This window comes from Silurus aristotelis (assembly GCF_946808225.1).
Source record: "Silurus aristotelis genome assembly, chromosome: 21".
Classification (NCBI taxonomy): Eukaryota; Metazoa; Chordata; class Actinopteri; order Siluriformes; family Siluridae; genus Silurus; species Silurus aristotelis.
This window is the reverse complement of record NC_139594.1, coordinates 13,197,400-13,221,523: the sequence shown is the minus strand read 5'-3', so window position 1 is coordinate 13,221,523 and position 24,124 is coordinate 13,197,400. Positions and strand designations below refer to the sequence as shown.

General features: G+C 37.7%; 1 protein-coding gene across 3 annotated transcripts in view; it reads right to left on the bottom strand.

Moving 5' to 3' along the window:
- The window catches only part of csmd2 (CUB and Sushi multiple domains 2), a 364,389-nt gene that overhangs the window by 336,348 nt on the left and 3,917 nt on the right, over positions 1–24,124 (bottom strand). For all 3 annotated transcript variants that reach the window (XM_083523463.1, XM_083523464.1, XM_083523465.1), the window contains exon 2: positions 2,041–2,257. In XM_083523463.1, coding sequence (XP_083379589.1) covers positions 2,041–2,257 — 217 coding nt within the window. The remainder of the gene's footprint in view (positions 1–2,040; positions 2,258–24,124) is intronic.

Below are 24,124 nucleotides of genomic sequence, written 5' to 3'. Positions count from 1 at the left end.
TTCACTGAAACATGCTGGCTCAATGAATATTGAGCATTCCAATGCATTTGCAGTACATCTGTGCAAAGGAGGATGTCTGAAATTTGTACGATTTTCTGAGATAATACAGAAAAGATCTGATTGTGTTTCAGTAATCCAATCAAGCTCTTAAACCTCTACAAGGTGTAGGAGGGGAGGGTTTCCTAAAAGAGCAAACAGCTGACAAGAGGCTTTATAAATAAATCTAATGCTTCTTCTGCCACTCAACAGATGAATAAATGTCAACTAGCAGATACGACTCAGCCTCCAAATCAAAACACTTCATTTCGTACCCTGTGCAGCTTTTTGTTATTCTGCTTTAGGAGCAAACCTCTGAATGCCAACAAACACGCAACTATAAAATAAACATAATTTAAACAACTGGAGATTTTGTAATGTGCAGCAAATGTATATTATCTCACATGGTGTGTGTTACTGTGAGAAATTAACATGCCAAGACAACTCTATGGCAATGGTTCTGATTATAAGTACAGTATGCAACAGTCCAGTGTCATTCCACTTGGCCTCCTGTACATGAGACCCCTTCAGTGGTGGCTCAGAGCCCGGGGGTTCTCTCATTAGGGCAATGCCCTCTGCACGATCAGGGTCACACAGCGATACCTACGTGCCTTACATGCGTGGAGAGATCCCGGGTTTCTACTCCAAGGCCCTGTGGTGGGAGTTCCCGGTCATCGCATTGTGCTTACGACGGATGCGTCCCTCACGGGATGGGGAGCGGTCATGAGTGGCCGCTCTGCACCAGGTCTATGGGACAGTGTCCATCTAAGGTGGCGCATCAATTGCCTAGAAATGCTGGCTGTGCTTCTGGCTTTAAAGCAATTCCTCCCGGACCTCAGAGGCCATCAGTGCCTGACTTTACTAAGCCTCTTATCAATGAATAAGCACAAATCTACACAACCACAAATAAAATTCTTGTGAATTTGTCCATATAGTATATATAAAATAAGATATACTTTTTCCAATGTATTGCAAAAGGGCAAACTTAAAACCTCCTTGCATTTCATATATGAAATAAAACTTTTGTCATGAAATGACCAGCATTCTAAGATACTGTATATAACCGCACGTTTGATTTGGCACATGTTTTTACGCTGGATGCCCTTCCTAACGCAACCCTCCCCATTTATCCGGGCTTGGGACCGAAAGTGGCTGGGGTTGGTTCCCTGACTGGGGCCGCAGCGGTGAGAGCACCGCATCCTAACCACTAGACCACCAGGGAACATTACAAACAGGAGTTCATGGTTTGACCAAAAAACAAAAAAACAAAAAAAAAACTGTAGTAAGTGGGAGGCTACACCTAAAGCAGCAGGAATGTATGTATAAAGGATGCCTAAAAAAGGAGCATTCAGCTGTTTGGCACTTAATCACAGTGGGTTTATTCAGGCCAAGTTTCACCCACTCATTGTAAGAAACAGCTGATAGTCAGGACACATTTATTCATGCAAATTAATGCTTCAGATACACAGTTTGTGCTGAGCCTTATGGTCCATATGGACAGATCTGAACATAATCTAATCTCTGATGAGAAGTTACAGTAATGTTGTACCTGATCAGAACGAAACTTTTTGAGTTACATGTGAAGGTTATGATCTGACCATCAATAAGGCAACTCTAAACAGACATTGTGTACAATTTCACACTGATATAGACGACAGAGTTTTCAAACACAAACCTTTTTATAGCATATTTCCATAAGTCCATGAATTATAAAATGTTTTCTGTCAGTACTCAAAGATGCGATGTTTTTAATTTCAAAATTAAGGTCAACTTCTCAAACTTGTATAAAGTGTAATTTATAATTTTTTTTTTATTCAAAAGAAAGAAATACTAATATACTACAAGATAAGGGCATATTTCAAATGCTATAAACGTCACTATTAATTAATGTTTGCCTTCAGTTCTATGTTGCATTATTTTCTAGTGATATAATGTGAAATAATTCAGCTGTGAGCCCAAATAAATCATCAATTTTTAATAATAAAAAGAAATTGTGCTACTCACCGGGTTCGTAGGTTTCCAGGACTCGGCTGCCCGTCATACACTGACAGAATGTCAAAGTCCTCTTCTAAAGCAAACCCTTGGAAAACCAGTTGTATCCGGTTGTGTTCCTGTGCCACAATCACCCATGTGCAATTGGCATAGTTTGGGTATCCGTAAGGGTATCCAGGGCTTTCTATCGTCCCGTTCGGACTATATAGTGTGTAACTGCAGTTTTGAGCTGAGACAGAAAGAGAGAAAAAGACAAAGAGACATAATCAACCAGATGCTTCGTAATATTGAAATAAATCACCTTATGCCGAGCAAAATCGAGCATTTCTCAAGTCTTCCTGGAGATAACATATAGAAACATACAGTGTAATGGATGCCTGCTATTTAGACCACCAACAGACACACAGCCTGCATGCCTAATGGAATTATCTTCACTGCTTTCTTAAAAAGTAATTACTGAGAACTAATTTTTGTGTGAAGTCATTAGACAGGATGAGCCCTCCACAATTAAGTGAGCCTGTGTGTGTGAAATGCCCATATTGTTGGCTGCCTGTGCTTCGATGGTCAATAAGCTGTTTCCACAGTAACAGATGAAGAAGGGGGAGGGGTGATGATTATTAATGCCAGTAATTTTAATAACTTCTCGTTGCCCACAGCTGACTCCCCTCCATAGCGTTAATTGCACTTCTCTCTCTTTTCCTTTTTTTTGCGTGTAGTTGTCAATGGCCACTCGTAAGTAACATTTTTATAAACACAAGTCTTTTCATTCATACGAGTCCATTCATAAAAAAAAAAAGCTTAAAATGATATGTTCTGATCAGATCTACACCCACAATTTTCATTAATTGCGATTTAATACAATGATATGCTACAGTTTCTTCCTTTTTTTGCCAAACAGGTTTCCAGTTATTCATATCTAATATTCAGGAAAAGTTTTGTTGTACTCATTATTTTCTTTATTTCTTTAATCCTGAACGAAGAAACACCAGAAAAAGATATAATGTAGGTACAGTTTGTGTGTGTGTACACACACAAACTGTATATATATACATACACATACACAAAATATATATATATATATATATATATACTCAGTGGCCTAAGATCATGTTGTCCAAATAGAACATAACTGAACCAGGGTTTTTTTTTTTCTTCCTTGCTGTTACAGACCGTTCTAATGTTCCAATAATTATAAGAAAATAATCAACAATCACAGCATGTAGCAGACACCCTAATCAAGAGCAACTAACATTTACATTCATACAACTGCTATTAGGATAAAGGCCTTGCTCAGTTGGCCAAAAGTGGTAGCTTGGTGTGGCTGGGATTTGAACTCACAACCTTCAAATTCAAGTCCAATGGCTTAACCAGCTATCTACCACCTCCCTCTCCCAAAGCCACACGATGTGATGTGGTTACTATTACAACTCTGAAGTAATTTTGCGACTATTTCATGATAAGAGCACATCAGAAAATGTGTCGTTGTTCATATTTCACAGCGAAAATCTTGTTAATGAACCACACAATTTTCTTTACCACTTTTATATACAGGTAGTCGTCGACTTACGACCACAATTGGAACCGACAGACCGGTCGTAACACGTATATCACAATACTGCCAGAAGCTGGTACACACTGTCGTACGCCGCGGCTAGCGGCGGCGTACGATAGTCGTAACACGATTTGGTCATAAGTAGAGAAGGCTATATGTACAGTACTGTAAAATTACTGTAAAATTATTAAAGTCGACGACTACCTCTACAGTACAATTAATGTGGAGGAATGTCTATAAGACAAGTGGTCCTAAAACATACAGTATAGCAGCCCTCAAAATTCTATCACTGCACACTCTTTTTCATGCATATAAAGTTAATTATACAAAAAAATAAAATTAAATAAAATAAAAAAAATCTATTGATGTTACAAAAACACCAGACAGTTCAAAGCCCTGAACACTGTTAAAAAAAAAATGCTGACTCTAAATCCTTTTTTCGGTTTGTTTAATAACAAGGATTTTTTTTAATCCATTTATTATTAGCTTGGAAACATCTGACATACAAGCGCTTGTGTAAGCTGTTACTTTAGAAAAGATCAGAGGAGTGCAATAATAAATACCTGTGATTTTTATCACAGTCAGAACTATTGTATAATAAGCGTCGTGCTGCTATGGTAATTGAACCAGCTAACCTGCTGACCAATCCGATCCAAAAATTCAATATTGCTGTGGTTCTTATATAGTTACTGAAAAACAATAGATTGCATAATTTGATCATAATTTAATTTGAAAAAAATGTCTGGCAATAATATAATTTACACATCAGACTCAGCAAGACAAAGATTCCATGCAATTGTGTAACATATTTTTTTCCCTCCTTAAAGTCCATGTTTTTAAATAATAAATATTTCATTTAATTATTGTAATAAACTCACAAAGGGGAAAAAAGTAATAAGCCTTTTCCAGACATCATGACCATTTATCCAACTCGAACCCTGAATACATGAATAACTTGGACTATAAAGAAGTGCTTCAAATCTGTGATTAATGATAATAATTCAGTCCTTAATGCTGCCAAATCTAAAATAGCTTTTTATTGAAATGAGGCTTTTCAGTGCACGGCACAATGTTTAGTAAAGAATAAAATAATAGATACAGAATGCAAAGCTTCTTTTATTATATAATGAAACCTTTTGTTTTGCCCTAAAGTGGATTGAATTTGAATTTCAAAAGGTGTTGATTAGTGAGAATTAAGGAAAAAATAGAGGAAACTATCTATGCACATAAACACCTTCTCTCTCTCTCTTTATGTTGAGATGGTTAAACAGTCTGGCCTCAGTAAAAGAAATCTCGAGGTACAGTATACACATTCTCACAAATGTTAAAAGAATATTTAGCAGATCCAAACGACTCGCTGATCAATTTCGAGCAATTAGGTTTGTGTGTGTTTCAGAGTGAAAAAACTGCCACTTATACATTATATCCTGCAAATGACACAATTCATATCCTTGAAAATGTGGGATTCAGATATCTAAAGCATCTGGCATCACTTCACAGAAATCTGATATTCAAGTGAAAAAATGTGAAGAAACCGAAAAAAACTGAAGCTTTTTTACTTTTCGCTAAAAAATAAAGGCCCTTTAGAAAATCCTCTTCTGGTTTCCAGTGAAGTGCTGTGTACTTTTCTATTCTACATTAGAACAGATTACAAGATACAGAAAGACATTTGAAAATATTACAATAGTCAATAGTCGAGAAAAAAGGAGACAAAAAAAAAAAAACAGTTAAGTTTTTCTTAAGCATACTGCGACTGATGGGATACCATAAAAAAACAAAAAAAAAAACAATTGCAGAATTTTCTAATTTTTCAAGCCTGTTTCTCTCATGTTGGTCTCACAGGAACAAAGTGCAGTAGATCTCTGACCAGAGCAAAAAGGGGAATCTTTTCCAGGGATAGAAAATATGTGCAAGCTCCAAACAATCCATCATGTCTTCACCTGATCCTCTGGGACACCCTATCTGGAGTAAAGTGAACATGGACCAACAGCAAAAGAGCATTTGACCTCTACACATGGACCTCTTTATGAGTGGAGGGAGCTTTTGTGGTGGCTATTTTCTCCTTACACCAACAGAGACTACAGCTTAGCTAAAAAGCAGAAAAAACAAGGTCACCTCAGAAGACAGAGTCAGGGGCTCATTTCCACTGATGAGCTTGCATTAACTGTACTGAAAGAAGATGCACGCACCTAAGTCCTTGTTGATACTGTAACCTAAGAGTGTATAATTTGGAATGAATTTATATTGCAAAAAAAAAAAAAGCTATATAGAAATATTTAGTCAAAATAATGAAGGTGTTTACATAAATTGTACATAAACATTGAAATGAAATTAAAATGTTTTATCCAATCACATACAATTTAGATTTAGATAAAAATCTTAAGATAAAAATTTAGAAACCACAACAATATATGGACAAAATATTGGGACAACTAACTTTCCTGCCACATGTGGTTCTTCTCCAAACTGTTACTACAAAATAATAAAATTTTGCGTTTACGTGAACTTGGAAACTCAAACGTGTTACAGCATGACTATCCCCCTGTGCACAAAGCGAGCTCCATGAAGATACACTTTACATGGTCTGGTGAGACAGATCAAGTGGCCTTCTTTAGAGCTCTAATCTCAACCCTACTGAACACCTTTGAGGTAAATAGGAACACTGCACCCCAGATCTCCTCTCCTCACCTCACCTACATCAGTACCTGACTTTACTAACACCCTTCTGGCCGATGAACACAAATGTCCACAAGCACACTCCAAAATCTAGCGGAGCATCTTTCCAGTAGAGTGAAGGAAATTATTAGAGGAAATTGGAGATTTATTTAAGCATTTATTTATTTATTTTTGGCTGGTTTTAAAATATCTTTATTATCTCATCTTATGGGTTATTATAGAAAAAACCTGTTATGTTCCACAGCTGTCATAGAAAGAATTCTTTGGTAGCTAAAGCAGGGCCTGAAAATGTACACAATCCTCATGTTTTTGTAACACTACTGTGAGATCAATATTTGGCTGGTGAGAGATGATGCACATCTGCAACTTTTATCCAGAACCTTCTCAGTTGAAAAAATGAGACATGAATAAATAACAGAATGATGCATTCTGCTGTTCACAACATCATGCACTCACACAGCCTTTATGCCACTGTCTTTTTCTTGTTAAATGTATCTAACTTACTGCAGAGCTGACATTTTGTTTGACAACTCACGTGTAACATTTTTCAACAGGAGCTGACTTTAACAGTGTTTGCTTGCAAACTGGAGATAGACATGTAGCAGCACACGGTTCCTATGTGTCCAAAGTATCGCGAAAGTAAACAGCCAAATAAGAAAAAGAAGAATAAATGAATTTGTAGTAAATCTGGAACACTGGTTTCTGTATACATTTCTTCCTCTTTCCGGCAGGGATTCTTTCATCCAAAATAAGTATGTACAGAATGTACATTGCAATTATTAGCACAGAATCGAATCCAGATAAATTAGCCTTTATTTGTCACATACTGTATACACTACAGCACAGTGAAATTCTTTTCTTTGATTATCTGAGCTTGTTCGGAAGCTGGAATCAAAGCGCGAGGTCAGCCTTGGTACAGCGCCCCTGGAACAGAGGGGGCTAAAGGACTAGCAAACGGCCCAACTTTGGCAGTCTGGTGGTGCTGGGGCTCAAAACTACGGCTTACTGATCAGTAACTCAGAGCCTTAACAAACTGCCAAAGGTAATGATTTCAGCTGGCATTTTGTTTGATGACTCACATGTAACATTTTCAACATGAGCTCATTTGAACAGAGTTATTCCCAAACTAGAGATGGACTGCTCATTAAAAGGATATGATTTAAAATAATTCTCATTGGACATGTTTTAATAAAAGGCTTCAATCAAATAAATTGATATATATATATATATATATATATATATATATATATATATATATATATATATATATATATATATATATATATATATATATCAATAAAATATATATATATATAATTTAATTGATTTAATTGATCAAAAAGTTTAGAGACTAAGCTCCACAGATCTGGTTGCTTTCGCCGAATGTCCTTCCTAGGATGCCTTGAAACCTGCCAGTAGATCTCACTATTGATGGTCTAGCCCCTGGGGTCAAATTAGTGCTGACCGTGATGAAATTGCAGACATGGTAACGCACGTGTTCATCAGTTGCACATCTCCCAATGTACACAGGATGGTGTCTTCGGGCACACTGACTTATAAAGGTCGGTGCTCCCTGTGACTGTGCATACAGCCTTGTGCTGCCCTCTGTTGGCGTGTTACAAAACTATTCTCAAAATATTTTTAATACCACCTCATATTTTTAATACCACCCCGCCTTCGACTGCTGCCCAATCCTCACAGCACCGTCCCTTACGGTCCCTCCTGCAGGTGGTGAGCCCACGGGAAGGCGGCCCCACGTCACGGACCTTGATATTTCCCTCGTAAGGGACCCCCGGAGCATAGAGGGTTAAGGGCCTTGCTCAAGGGCCCAAGAGTGGCAGCTTGGCGATACCGGGGCTTGAACCCCAGACCTTCCGATCGGCAACCCAGCGCCTTAACCGCTGGAGCCACCACTCCCCCCTCAATTTGCTTGTATTTAATAAAATTAATATCTGCACCTACATCCTCCATCACTAATTACAGTAAAATTATAAATCACTGTTGCTTTTACAGCTCTTCCTACATGAGTGAAGCAGCATGCCTTATATGATACCTAAAAACAACCTTACTCTACATATTAAAATGTGTGAATCTCTAGGAATTGGCTGTTTTCGTGTAAACATTAAGATCCATTTGTATTCCCGTTAGAGCTTCAGCTGTATTGCTTGTGTCCTTGAACATCTTTTGCTTTTGTGTGCCTTTCACAAACTACTCATGCAATGAAGACAAATATTTTACACTGGATTACATTGGATTAGCTCTGAATACCGAGAATATTTTCTTTTATTCCTATGAACCATCATACTTCTGCATTTAACAGGCCAGCTGATGAAACTCAATCCAAAAATAAACTCCCATACACCAACGTGTATATTGATTTTCCTTTTGCAGTCATGTGTCAAAGTGTTTGTCGGCAACATGTGAAAGACGCTCCATCTTGCGGTATCCAGTCTAAAATAAAGGCTCAAGAAAGTGTGATGATTGCTACTTATTGATACCTAAATTGCTATTAACAAATAGCTATTATTTGAGAATAGTAGGATCTAATTTAACAGACACATTTTAGCTATTTGCAGAACAGTCCTACAAGTGGAGTATGTTTTCTAAATTATGTAAAATAAGAATCTGCAGTCCTAGTTATAGACCTGCCTTTGTGTTGCATCTAATAATTCTCAACTCGTTGTCTTAACAATGCATGTTCCCAATGCATAGTTCTGGGGGGGTCCTGTGTAGAGGGACTTTCCTATATTCTCCACATGTTTTTGTGGGTTTATGGCTATGTTAGATTCAGGACATAACGAAAATCATCTAGTCCTTAGCAGAACTGGGAATTAAGATAAACTCAGATAAACACCAACACATGGCATATTACACTGCACCCTATTTATTTTACAAAATTCCCCCTTTACTGCTTCCTTTGGTTTTAAGAAGCTAAGTAACAGCCACCTTCTGCTATTAAATGCAGACATTTTCACATCGTTGTATGTGTGTGAATGGTCCCTTGTGCACTTGAATTGGCTCTGGATCTATTGTGACCTGGATAAAGTGGGTTTTAAAAACTTAATACAATTCTTCTTTTTTCATTGTCACCTTTTATTCATTTTTTTTTTTCAATTTCACACATCTTTCCACTACTTTATTGACTTCGGCACATGTTTAGTCATGTCTTCATCCAGAGGCTATTTATCAGAGGTTTTGAAGGTCCTTAGGGATCCACTCTACTCAGCATTTTTCTCTGTGCTGTTGTTCCTAACACACACGCCATCATTTCAATTCAGTTTAAAACAATTTGTCTATTGTTTTTCACAATAGATTCAGGGATTATTGTTCTTGATTATTGTTCTTGACCCTAAATGTGTGCACTTTACAGCTTCACTTTGACACATTGACAAGAGAGGAGCCAATTATCTAATTAGCTGAATCAGGCATGCTAGTGCAGGGGGATGTATACTGTATTCTGTATACATGTACACTGCAATGTAAAGGCTGTGCTACAATGAATGAATGTTTTTATTTGCATGACCCTATAGTATTTTCAGAACATCCTTTGATGCCTGTATCCTTTTTTCTAGAATAAAACATAGATGCATGTTCATATTCTTGCTGGAATACATTCATGCTGCACTTTTTCCCCTAACAATCTGTTAAATGGTTAATGGTCATTAGCTTTATAAAGGATTTCTATTAAAATAGGTAAGGCCTCCACTGTAAAGTTACACATAGAGTGTTTAAGGGTGATCCAAAAAAAGAAAACAAACAGCCCTTCAGAGTACTAAATGGAACCTCGTGCATGACCTTGGAGCTTGTTCAATATACTGCAGGCTTCTTAGACTCCGAGAGTCTCCTTACACATTCTCACCCACACAAACTTTATATAATGCATTCTGTTAGCCACATGAACACATTGTTGTTAGTGTGCATTAAAACTGACACATTAGATTCCTAACATCCTGCTGCTGCACGTAACACTTTCATTTCCCTGAAAGGAATCAATAAAACCCTAATATCCTATACAGTACCTAGCATATACCTATACCTCAATCCCCTTTCATAGCAATATACCAGAATATATATGCTCACATGTCTGTGTTGTTTGAATATCACTTTTCTCTGTCTTTCAATATTGAATTAATTCAGTGCTCAAAACTACTCAGAACACCAGTAGGACTTGGCCTTTACCTTTTTTGAGCCCGGCAGGCTGTTTTTCCAGTCTCCCACTCCTTTTTCTTTACTTTGTTTTCCCACCAGCATCAGTCATACCTTTTAAAGCCATTCTTCACTTGTCCATGCACCACTACTCCAATCCTAGCTGTCCCCTGACAGTGGTGTCTTTGAGCTACCTGTCAATATGTCCATGGCCATGGTTTTAGCCTGCAGCTACCTACCACTGGTGGTACAGTACCTGTGGCAAAAGATGCTGAAAGATTTGAGAAGTTAATTGTGTTGTAATTCAACTAGAGTCACCTTGACTAAAACCCAGACTCTTCGAAGGATCTGACCCAGCTAGTGAAAGCCCTAGGCCAGTCACAGGCGGATTTCTGAGAGTTAGCAGTGATAACTCTGAGGATTTCTCTCTCAATCTGTGAATAGTTGCATTTTGCCTCAGTCAGGTATCCTACTGGAAGTAAACATGCACTGAGAAAATTCTTGGATATGTCTGTAGGATTACTCTTATAGCAAAATAACTGACTCCTACAGAGCTGTTTTGACACTATTCATAGTCATTTGACTGAATCACTCCTTGTGTTTTAGTAGCAATGGCTTCAAATCTGCTGTACCTGCTGAATCATTTGGTAGGTACTGTGCCAGGTATTTAGTCACTGCTTTGTGTGGGTGCAAATCTTTCCATGTTACTATCCAAGCCACATGTTTCACGACTTTACCTTGGACTGCACCCTAAAGCACTAAATGTCACATTCATTACTCCTTGCCCTTTACCTCACCTTGTCTCCAGCATTCTTCTTCTCACCTGAAACAGCAATAATCAGTCTGCTTTGACTGTACACCCTGCATGTAGCTGTTCATTTTGTTGGAAGACTGCTGGTAGGTTCTGCATCAAATTCCAAAGTGGTGCTGTGTTAAGCTTTATCTGCCAGTTCCTATTCTTTGCCTCACCTATATCTGAACACTATCAACACTTGGTATTAATTAATTGTACAGTGTGTGCATTTTTTGTTGAATTATACTGTAGAAGGACCTCTACATTTCTGTGGGATGCAGTCATTTCTGAATGTCACCAATATTTGCTTTATGGTTAATAGGCTTAATGGGCAGTGGACTGTTAATCTCAGGTGTGTTGTACAAAGGATTGTTCAGTCACAGCATTTAGCAAAATGTTGTTGATTCAGCTGATTATTTTAATGTTCAGGTGAGGTCATGTACAACAGATTTTGCTCCCATTTGCCCCATTGGTCTCTGTTATCCCCTATGAACAGAAAAGCAATTCACTTTACACCCACATTGCTAATCTATGATGCAATATACATTAAAATGCAGCTTACTTTGATGCCAAAACACTTTCAGGAGTTTTTTCTCAGTCCTTGTATACAAAATCTCACTGCTCACTACTGTGTCTCTGTGGTAATAGTAATGTAATAATAAATCATTGGAGTTACATACTTAGAGCTATTTTTATTCAGCTCTATTACCTGTTCAAATGTGTTTCTGTTTGGCAATAAAAAAAAACACGAGCATGAACTATACCGCAAACAGAACATGAAGGCTGCTTGAGCTGTTCCAAGCTTTAAAAGACTCGCGGGATTAATAATACTCAGTGATTAATGTCATGCCTTGTTTTATTAGGCATCTGGAATTTGTGTATACTCAAAGATATATAACCTTTTAAATCAACTGAACCAGCAACAACATTTAGGAACGAGTGACTTGTGAGATTATGTCCATAAAATGCCAATACACATATTCTATACATTTTACACGTGGCATCTATGTCACATTTTACTGCAGATATACCAAAATGCATTCCTTGTGAATTTCAAGCAAGAATCAACTATAAAGCAATATGTAAAATACAGTTGCCTCATACAGCCTACAATGCATGCATTAACATCTGATTAAGTTCAGTCTGGCAGGCCATCATAATCGATGCATTATAAAAGTGAGATGATGTGTTCAAGTGATCTATGGAGAAAGGATTAAATCCGAAATGGTATTCGAGTTCTCTTCTAGCTGAGGTGTCTGTAAAATGTTGTGTCAATTCGGTGAAGGCTGCGTGACGCACAAAATTATACGATGAATGGAAAATAAAAGAGTGGCGAGCGCTTGCTACCTACTCAAGCGGTCGGATTTCAGAGCTTTAGTGGTGAATGTGCACAGCTACATGGAAAGCTGATGAAATGCTTTCACCTTGTTTAGCGGGCCTACGGAGACCACCTCGAAAACGTAGCCATGTTTGTTTTGCCTCTGCTGTTGTTTTGTTGCTACAGGGCCACTGAGCTTTTGGCATGACACTTTGATGAATCAATCGTTGTCGTGCCATGCACCGGCAGGGCAGCAATCCCACAGAGTGTCCACATGCAGGACACAGGAGAGACACACAAAGAGAAAATAGGAGGCGAGTGAATTGAAATCAAATCAAATTAAACTAAATTAAATGGCAGCATTGGGCTTCTTGAAATATCCGTTAGCATGCATGTTTTCCTTTTGGTCAGAAAACATGGCCAACCAATATAATTAAATTCACTGTAGGATAAAACACAAGTCCACAACAATGCCATCTTTGTTTGTTGACAAGGATAAACCTTTAAGTCCCTGTGTATACACACCAGAATAATCGATTTTTGTCAAACACATCTCTTCAGGTGTTGACAGACTTTTGCTGCCAGTCTATGCGAGATTTCTTTATGATTATAATTTTTTTTAGTAATAAGGCTCATAAGACACCAATTGCATTTCTTTCCATGCAATTCTTTTACTAAGCCGATATATAAAAGTTATTTTCTCCCTGCCTCTCCGCCTGTAGTCTGTTCTAGATCACGCTCTGTTCTTTCACTCAAGCTAGACAGAAAGAATCAGCATGATGAGAATGGACTGACTCTGGCAGACTTTTATGGTTGCTAGTCTTTCGAGTCCAGCTATTGCAGGAGGGGAGAGGTAAACACAAAATACTTCCAGAAAGCTGAGATTGTAGTCAAAAAATGCCATCCATAAAAGATTTATTGTGTGTATAGTGGGTGAAACATGCTGTTTTTCTGTTTGTAAAGGCTGACATGTTCTTTAGCTCCTTCACTGAATTTTTCTAACCTAGCCTAATCTACCCCAACAAGCCTCACTAGGTCCAAACAAGAAAGATTGTATTAGCTTGATTACTGGTGTTAGAAAAGCTAACCAGCTTTATTAGCATACTTAGTTATCAACAATGCTGTTAGCGCAAGATTTTTTTCCCTGACACACTTGCTTTGTCTGTATTATTCAACAATTTGTATGATTATTACCATCTATGTGAGAAACCTAGCTATAATTTTTATCAGTCTGTAAAGCCTACAGGAAATGTACAAGTAACATTGTTATGTAACAAGCTGCAGTTATGCTATACTTCTTACTATAGTTTGTCCAGCAATCTTCAATGCTTGTGAACAGATCTAGAATTTACTTGTATTTTTATATTATTTTCTAAGAAATACAGATTTATTTGTGTGGTTTTAGTAAAAGACTCTTGGGAAAAAAGGTCTATCACAGGAGATGCAGCTATATATACACATATATATATATATATATATAGGGCTGTTCAATGCAGCGTGCATTTCTGTTAGACCAATTAAAAAAAAAAAAAAAAAAAAAAAAAAAAAAATAAACAAATATAAAAGAAGAAAAATTAAAACCTTCAGTGCAACACACATTTATTCACAATGCCCTTTCTTTACTTAGATATAAAAAAATTATATTCAAAATTTTTAATCACTAAAAAATACTGATGCGCCATTCACACATCCAGCAATAAACTATTCGTATGGAAACACCGCAAAAGTCCCATTGAGGTCTTAATGATGTATGTAATTTAAAACACCATAATTACTTAAAACATTCACAACCATATTTGGTCTTCATGCTCTATGTTGAGTTTGGTTTCACTAATATTAAACATACATTTGCATAAAGCATCCATGTTTCTCCATGCCGATGTTGATTAGAGTATTAAAAACTTAAAAAGTATTCATTTAAGGTACATTTTGAACACATAACAATGTGGGATTCAATTGCAATTAATTACCATTTAACTCATGACAATCATGTGATTAAATATTTTAACCGTTCGACATTGTGAGGAAAGGTCAGTCAAAACTATTCAACACAGATGTTAAGCTAGAACCATTTATACTTTTGCATTTTCTCTCCTGTAGAATTTGTATTTGCATAATTTGCCTTCATTGCAAAGCCCCAGAAATACCGTAATACACAGAAAAACCCAGGTCCATTTTATGAAGTTAATATTAATGCTTCTGTTAGAGATGATTTACAGTATGTGGCACTGCTGTGCCTTAATTGTGTTAATTGATGCTTGATTTAGTGATGGCATTTATTCTCGCTGCATGAGATACCTGTCTGTGATATACTGTATATGAGTGTGTGTGTGTGTGTGTGTGTGTGTGTGTGTGTGTGTGTGTGTGTGTGTGTATGTGTGTGTGTGTGTGTTTGTGTGTGTGTACATGACATTTTCAGACACAAGAAGTTATAAATGCAATATGTAATGTAAAACATCATTCTGACTTTATCCTTGATGGAAAAATCTGCACAAATACTTAAGTCTATTTGTGTTGTATTGTAATATTGGTTTAAAGCAATCTGTTGTGGAGATATGCATGGGTTCTTAAACACCTGGTGGACTGTTTCAGGAGTCTGCTTTTACTGAATCACTATTGGGGTAATGATTATGCCATTATCCATTATGGTAACATAAAATCCAAAAGAAACCATGTAAAAAGCAATGTTTGATAGGGAGTGCAGACCTTTCCCAGTGAGCAAGGAAGCAGTGTTCATCAGGACTTTCATGCAGATGCGAGTGGGTGGTCAGATATGACGCTCCCGGGACCAAATAATGATGATACGTTTCCAATAATGCCCAGCACAAGTCCATTAGAAGCATCAAGCAACAGTGGACATCAATGCAGGGGTTGCAGGCTGAGTGCATTTACACCAAAATCTCAGGCTTTTCATGGGGCTTTTTTATTTCACAATGGCTGCTTCTGTCACCTGAAGCATTCGTTTTAATGTACTCATTCACTGGTTTAGTGCATATAACATGCAAATTTCTGTGACCTTAAAATAATAATGAGCATGTATTGTTATGGTTTTCAGAGGCACACAGAAAATGCTTAAATGCTAATTCAGATTTTCTTACATTCAACAAAATGTCAGAGTATCTGCCTTTTAAAAAGCCTTTTAAACGCAGTGACTGTTTTCACTTGCATGAAGTTTGAATATTAACTGAGTCCAGAAAGGCTACAGGCTGAAATATGAAGCTGACATTCACTAATAGGTTTTATGTTCAACATTTCTCAGTATTATGCCTCTCAAACACATAAACATGTGCCAACGCTGACAAGAGAAACATTTAATTGAATTGAAATGCGATACTTTATTACATCAGATTGCACACAGCTTGTCTCTGTCCTAGTGGTTTACCAAATAGCTTTTCATGAACGCTTGTGAAGATCCGAGTAATACAATTAAGCACGGTTTATACAAACGGTCCTCATCTCCTCAAGTAAAAAAGCCGCTACTGAGTTCTAGCAAGTATTTAATGGTAATCAGAAAATTCTTGATGCAAACCTACAGGAATTACCAGGAACCTTTACCTCACTAAATAAGCTACTGATGAAATGCTATCAGCTGTACATAGTTGCCACAATTTATCACTTTTGATTGCCAGTCAAGAAGAATGTAGCTAAACTGAGGGCCAATCCCCTTTGTGGTCTAGATTTACTCTCATTTTAGTTCTTTGGGAGGTTATGTGCAAAGGATTGTGGGTAGCAAATTTGAAGACAGGAGTATCTATGGAGTGACTGACATTTTCTTTCGCTGATGTTTTCTTAGGCATATGATACACTGCCTTTAATCAAAACAATAATTTTTTATATTCTCCATGTGTTCATATTATTTTCCAACAAAATACTTTGTCATAAGTAAGATGAGTTGCAGTGTGTGTGCATTTAGTCGATGCCTAGCAAGCTACTTCTTAACCGATATATGCTGCCATTTATCAGTTAAATAATATTTGTTGCGACAGCGGGTAGGAGGATAAAATGTGTTCACCAGGTAGTTAAATGTCAGAGAAAATTGTTTCTATTAAAATACAGCAAAAGTCTCAGTGAGGCAACATGTGCTGGTGTTGCTCCTTTAGCCATATTTTAAAGGTAAAGTGGGAATATTAGTTTTTAGTTCGCACTTTTTAGGTCCTTAAAAAGCATTAGTTACGTAAAAAGGAATATAGTCCAAGTTAGCCATGTACAAATCTGACCTTACACAAGGTGTGCTTTTTATCCTAGAATAAAGAGCAGCATTAAATATGATTGTATGTTTCCTCTGGCCTCACTTATTCAGTGAATTCAGTGCATTTAATGAAATCAAAGGGAACTTCAAATACCATGACAACTCCTTTCCCATGACATATAGAATGAAGCCTGGCCTGTTTGTCTGTGTTAAATACTTCAGTGCATTCAGAAATGATCTGTCTACAGTTCCTCTCTTTATTGATTGCCCCAGAGGCAAAGACATACAGCACTCACTGGTTTTCATAAGCAAAACTGCTCAGTGGAGATCTGAAGGGTGTTTTGTTTTCCCCCTTGCAACAAATAATGGCATGTTTCAGCCTGAGTTGTGATCTCCAGTGGTACTGCATTAATGATGACTGCACTTACTTGCTTACTTGCTACTCTACAATCATTGGAGTGCTTCCACAGGCAACATGATACCTTTTAAAAACTCATTGTCAATGAAATATGTCAAACACAATGGCAGGATTGTGCGGCTAATTCATCAGTCGTTGTCATCAGAAGCCATTTTATATTGTCTGGTTCAGGTTTAATAACTCAATAGTACGCAGAGAGCTTTTAGAGCAGATAAAAAAATAAAGTATTATAAAAATATTCTAGTCTTAATTGAGAATGAGGAGGATCTTCTTCCCTGCAGGCCATTCAGAGTCTAAACCAAAAAATTACCTAGCACCTAGTACCTGGACCTCTCTTTCTGTCTTCTTTTCCTAATTTTGCAAATTGTTTGGACAATTGCCAACTGCCACTTTAACACTTGACTGGCACAGCTCAGAGACACTTTCATATTAGCACATGAACAGTGTAGTGACAATCACACTGGGACACTTTACATCTGGACTACTGTCAATGTCTATGACATACACATACCCATCTCTTTATGCCTTAAATATATATATATATATACGGAAGATGCTGCACAATACAAAATGAAGGAACGGGGAGAAAGCAACATGGGGCAAGGAGAATATTCAGGCTAAAGAAAATGACAAAGTTTCCAAGTTTAGGATTTCAAACTAAAACATAAAGAAAACACTGTACAGTGCATTTTCCTTTTTTGGTATTGGTATTTATGATGTTTATTTATATATTTGTATTTTAGTATTGTACGAGGAAGTTAGGTGTGTCAGAGAAGTATGTGAGGGTGGTGCAGGACATGTATGAGGACAGTGTGACAGCAGTGAAGTGTGCAGTAGGAACAACAGACTGGTTCAAGTGTGAAGGTTGGACTGCATTAAGGATCGGCTCTGAGCCCTTCCCTGTTTGCAGTGGTGATGGACAGGTTGACGGACGAGGTCAGACAGGAGTCTCCGTGGACTATGATGTTTGCGAATGATATTGTGATTTGTGGTGAGAGTAGGGAGCAGGTTGAGAAGAGCCTGGAGAGGTGGAGGTACATGCTGGAGAAAAGAGGAATGAAAGTCAGTAGGAGTAAGACAGAGTTCATGTGTGAATGAGAGGGAGGGCAGTGGAGTGATGCGGTTGCAGGGAGAAGAGGTGGAGAAGGTGGAGGAGTTTAGGTACCTGGGGTCAACAGTGCAAAGTAATGGAGAATGTGTTAGAGTGCAGAGAAGGGGACATGGGGTATATCGGTAGGAGAATGCCGAGGATGGAGCCGCCAGAAAGGAGGAAAAGAGGAAGACCAAGGAGGAGGTTTATGGATGTGGTGAGGGAAGACATGCAGGTAGTTAATTTAAAAGAAGCAGATATAGAGGACAGAGTAGAAGGATGAAGACAGATGATCCGCTGTTGCGACCCCTAATAAAAAAGCATTTCACTACATGACGTACTCTGTATTAATGTGTTTGTGACAAATAAATTGGATTACATTTGATTTTTTTATATTAGAATTAAGGGTCTCCTAAACTGGCCATTGAAATTTTTCAACAAAATTTACCTATAATATATAAAATAAAACAAAATATAAATTGTACCCTATTTCTTATTCATGGTCATTTGTGAGTTCAATGACTATCTTTTTCACAATTCAACAAACACCTCGAAAATGTATTCCATGAAAGATAGAAAAGCATAATGTCTTTCGATGAAGGGCTCATTTGCAGTATTTCTTGTATGATATCTTTATTCGATAGTACAAACTCTCTCTCTTTCTCTTTCTTCCTTTTTCTTGGTCTCTTGCTCAGAAAAAAAAAAAATCCCTATTTCCAAAAACAGGCCAAACAAGCGTGATTGAAATATGCCAACCCAAAGGGATAAAATGACCTACTCCGTGCAACAAATCTCTGTTGGCACATATTTTCCAGCCTAATGTGCCAGCGTGTATGCCTCCAAACTACATCATAGCAGGATTAACCTAAGAATGGCCACCATTAGAATGGAAATCAGCAACCTCAGCTTTCTGGAGTGAAGCTATACATTAGCTTAATGTCTGTGTGGGGTTGATGCTGTTGGCCATTAATAGCATGGCCAATGCAGTAGAAAGACAAGAAGACTTTGGTGTGGTGGCATTTTAATTAAAATTTTTTTTTTCAGTGGCGCTTTATTACGCAAACACTCAGATCCAAGTTTGCCGTTGTATTGTAGACACACACAAACACACAAACACACACACACACACACACACACACACACACACACACACACACACACACACACACACACACACAAACACACACATCCACACCCCCACACCCACACATCGACTCAAGCACTTCTGCAGCAGGTTCACATTAATTATGCATCCACAATGTCGAGTGACTAATCAGATATGCTGTTAATGACGTGAGGTGAATGCTTTAAATCAGCTCGTGTCTCAAACACAAATGATGTCAGTCATATCAAGGTGAGTCAGATATGAATGTTAATTGATTTAGTCAAGCGGACGTAGCTTCATAATGGATTGGCCTTCCTTGTTAGCGTCGCATTTCAGTGAAGAGTTGGATCTGTGTGAAGAGAGTGCGGAGTGCAAAGGATGTGATTTTTTTTAATTTTGGGTGCTTTCAGGCGCATCACCCAGCCACAGTGACCCGGTGTTCATCTCTGTAGTATGGGCTTTCAGAGAAAAGCTGGCTTTGTCCGGCTCTATGCTATCATGCTAACTTTCGCTGCCTTATTCTTACATCTGTGCATGGCAATGCAAAGTTCACTCATTAGATAGACACTCAGCCACATTCTTTTAGAGCAAGGTCATGTTTGATTGTAAGTTCATTTAGCTTCTCTCTAAATAATACTCGTTGAAATGTCGAGTTAAAAGCTTTGGGCAGAGAAGGAGAGAAGAGATGTCGAACGACCCGTGTAGCCTGTTTGTTTATTGTTCGCCGCTCAGGCCAAAGCAGTTTTCATGCCATCCCCATGACAACGAGGATGGAACAAGGGAGTGAAAGGACAGAATCTCAATAAGAGGATCTCCTCTTTACTTCAACCTCACCAATCGTGCAGCTGTACCGTTACTCTCGTTTTTCCTCACCAGTCATTTACTGCAGTGTTATCTTAAAAACAGGATAGAAACAGTAAAGAAGGAAAGGCTTGATAAGTGAAAACATTTCATGTCTTCAATTTGCGTTGCTTAGTTTATGTCCATTTCTTGTTTGAAATATTCATTTCTTCACTTGTCTCACAAGCATGTGCGGAATCAATATCTTTGTGTTCATCTAATCAGAGATGGATTTCTACGTTTCCAGGAATCTGATCGTTTCATTTTGCTTTGTCGCCCCGTCTGGACTTTTTGAGTGTAACAATGTGTTGCAGTTCAACTTCCTTTTAAAACTCAAAAGTTTATTCACTAAAAGTCGGCGTATTAGCGCAAGAGCTTAGAAAAGTATTTCTTTCCATTTATAGAGAAGTAGATCCAGAGTTTACCCTGATAATGTGTAAGTTTGTATTTTACCTTCAATAGCAATAAGCATGTTTGTGAAAGGTGTAAGGAAACCAAAAAACCTGGATTTAACCCATGCGGACACAAAGAGATCATGAAGAAATCTGACCAGGCAGAAAATAGAGCTCAAGACTTAAACCGTGGCCAGGTAGCATCGGTATCCAAAGTGACAGAGGCACTACAGTTGTGTGTCCTCTGTTTCCTATCTTCATGTTATTCCACTCGGATATTAATGCACAAAATTCAACGGTATCAAATAAAAAATACGACACTCGGAAATACTAAACACAACAAAAATATAATAACAGCGTCAATATCGTGTTTTTCAGCAAACATTGTGTTTCTTTTGTTTAATAAACATTGAGGGGGAAATGCACACAGAGATTTGACATTTCTTCATATCTGTTTACTGATCTGTGTTTTTATGATTTAGACTGAATGCTTCTTGGTATTCAAGGTTGTCTCTTTCCACTGGCTGACTCAGGAGCAATTAGTTTTATCCTGTGGCCCACTGTATTGAACTGACATCCATAAAACTTTGGACCAACATCACTGAGCTTTATTTTTTATAACTTAGCCAGAGATTCACCCTCTCAAACAGCCTTTGTTCGGATCTATTGTTGAGAACATGATTGACAAAGCACCAGATTATGCATCTAAGAGCGATGCTTTTTGCAGAATACAGTCTTATATAGTATATAATATCTTAAAATGTAACCAACAACCAATACAATGTATTATTTGTGTATTTAAATAAGCCTAAGCTTAGATTTGATTCCTTTATTCAGCCATAACTTACTGTTTTAAGTGTCAACTATGTTGTTATTACACAATACTAATATGCATAATACAACTAATACTAATATCCCAGGACATGCAGCATTCGATGGCTGTTGATATTTAGTATAACAGCTCTGGGACATTTAACACTTCACTTCTGTATTAGTCTGCTTTTCTGGGTTTGCAATATAGGATTACAATTTCTAGAAAAGGTTTGTTATATTGAAACAGCACTAGAATAGACTGCAAGCTTGAGTCATGGCAAGACTCAAGACTCTGTACAACTGTGTTCTCTTTTGAAAACAATTTTTGTTGACTGAACTAATTTTCTGACTAAACCTTGTCTCGAATGACAGTTACTTTTCATGTTTCTAGCATTGTGGCATAAAAGCAATATCATGCCCACAATCATATCTGGACTGATACTCTCTATACAGCAACACTCTTGTTCTTGTACAGTATTGTTTCATTAATTATAATTCCAGTAACATTACAGTGAGCACAAATACCAGGTGTGTCTATACATTTTAGTATACTAAGTTGCTCTGCAGTACATAGCTATGAAGACAATGATTTCTACATGCAAACATATTTAACTGTGTTGTCTACATGCACCCTATAATCTCCCCAGGGTCCTCGGGTGCAGCCCAGAGAATGATGGACACCTGTGCTTAAATACAACAGCTGTGACAGATCCACAGCATTGACAGAGATTAGAGCAGCTAACAACCTCCTGCCGCCAGTGCACTAAAACATGATGGCTGGCCCTCTTCTACTGCCTTTTTCTTCATGCTATTTCTAAATAAACTGCTGTTTTCTCCCTTTATATATTATTCTTCCATATGGCAGCTTTATTATTGCAATTTTTTTAATTGCAGTGGATTTGTGTATCTCTGCTGTTTGTGGTCTCGGAAATAACTGGGTTATTTTTAAATGATGCAGTAATTAATAGAGCCAATTAACAAAGAGAGAGCATTCCAGCACTGAGAGAAAGGCAGGAACAACAAAAAAGCTCTGGTGCTGGAGCCATCTATGGATTAAATATGTAGTGTAATCTAAAGGGAAAAGAAGAAGAAAAAAGCAGTAAACAGTTTAAGGAGTCTGCAGGGATAATACAGTTTTTGCTGTCAATCTTTTTTAAATATAGGCCAATCAAGAACTTGACATGTTCTACCACCAGGATGTTGTGTTAAATCAGTGATGCACAAAAGAAACAACGTAAAATTAAGTGTCTAAACCAATTAATTTCTAATACCAGATTACCATAACCTCAACCGACATATAATAAAAAAATATCTTGAAGTCTTGCAGTGGTTGGCTGTAAAGTGGCGATGAAATCCTTCTATAACATGTCACTAGACAAAGACATTTTCACATGCGTGAGCTCGCATGTAAAAGACATGTCACGCTAAGAGCAATATATCATTTTCGTTCTCTTGCCAAGAAAAAGAAGTGCCTGATTCACCGCGATAAAGATTCCTTTGGGAATAAAATGACCTTAATCTTTTTTTCCCCTCTTCTTAGACACCCTAAAGAAATACCAGTAAGCATGTGAGCTTATATATGTAGCTGACTTAGACCTCCTACCCTTTAAGCCATTATGTATCTTAGAGAACGCTGACTGCGAAGCAAAATGACAGGAAGAAACATAAACCCCTAAAAAAAAGGGAAAGTACAAGCAGAGACTATATAATGCTCTCATCATTAGGGATCTGCCATGGGGTGTGGAAAGGACTGCCCAATGCTACGAAAAAAAAGACTATGCTCGTGCTCACTTCTTGCCATTATAAACTCACTTTGGTATAATGACAAGATCATCAGCATTTACCTAAAACCACCACAGCAATTACGAGCAGGGCATCAGCACATCCTGTTACCTTATTATGTTAAAACAGGGCTATGATGGCTAATGATTTTGCATCCAGTAGGAAACTGAACCTGTACACGGTTTCGCTCGGTGTCTTTCTCGAATTTAATTAACGTTTACGACCATGGTGTAATTCTGTAAAATGAAAATCAAAATAATGGATTCAGCATGTAATGGTTACTTGTACACCGTACCGTTGGGATTTTCAGGTAGACAAGGCTTTCTGTGAAAGCCGAGGGAAGCCACGAGTGGTTCTCCTGTATTAGATTTCAATACAAACAGAGGGGCCAGATGTTAATTTTTTTCCATTAAAGACAACCACTTGGGCTTGTCTGGACAGATATCTGTTGTGGCTTTAAACGGCTGGCTTTTCATGTGATTTCAGTGATCGGGAGCTGTCCGTGGTCCTTAAAGCACTGCTGCTAGAGATTGGGGTAGAAAAACCTGTGCTGTCTTCTTCTGCACTTACATAACATTTGCTCTTTGTGCCTCTGTAAATGGAACTGTGAACAAGAGCCACAATAAGCTCTTCACTGCAGCACTTAAGCGAGCTTGTTGTCTACCCTTGGCGGCTAATGTTAAACACCTATAAAATGGGCAACGTTTTCCTATTTCTTGCACTTAATGACTCCATTCTATGCATACCACAAAGCTGTTGAATGCTTGATTCTTATCTTTACAAATGTGCTGAATTCTACACAGTAACAGTGCTTGAGTCGGTAATTCTGGCTAAATACGTAATCATTTACATTGTAGAGGTGCTTGTATGGTGGACGTAGCTGATAATAGGATTTAAAAATCTGTGGAACCCTGGATATGTATATGCTTTTTGTAGCACTTATTTAGCATAGGAAGACTCCAATGTCCATTGTCCAGAGCGT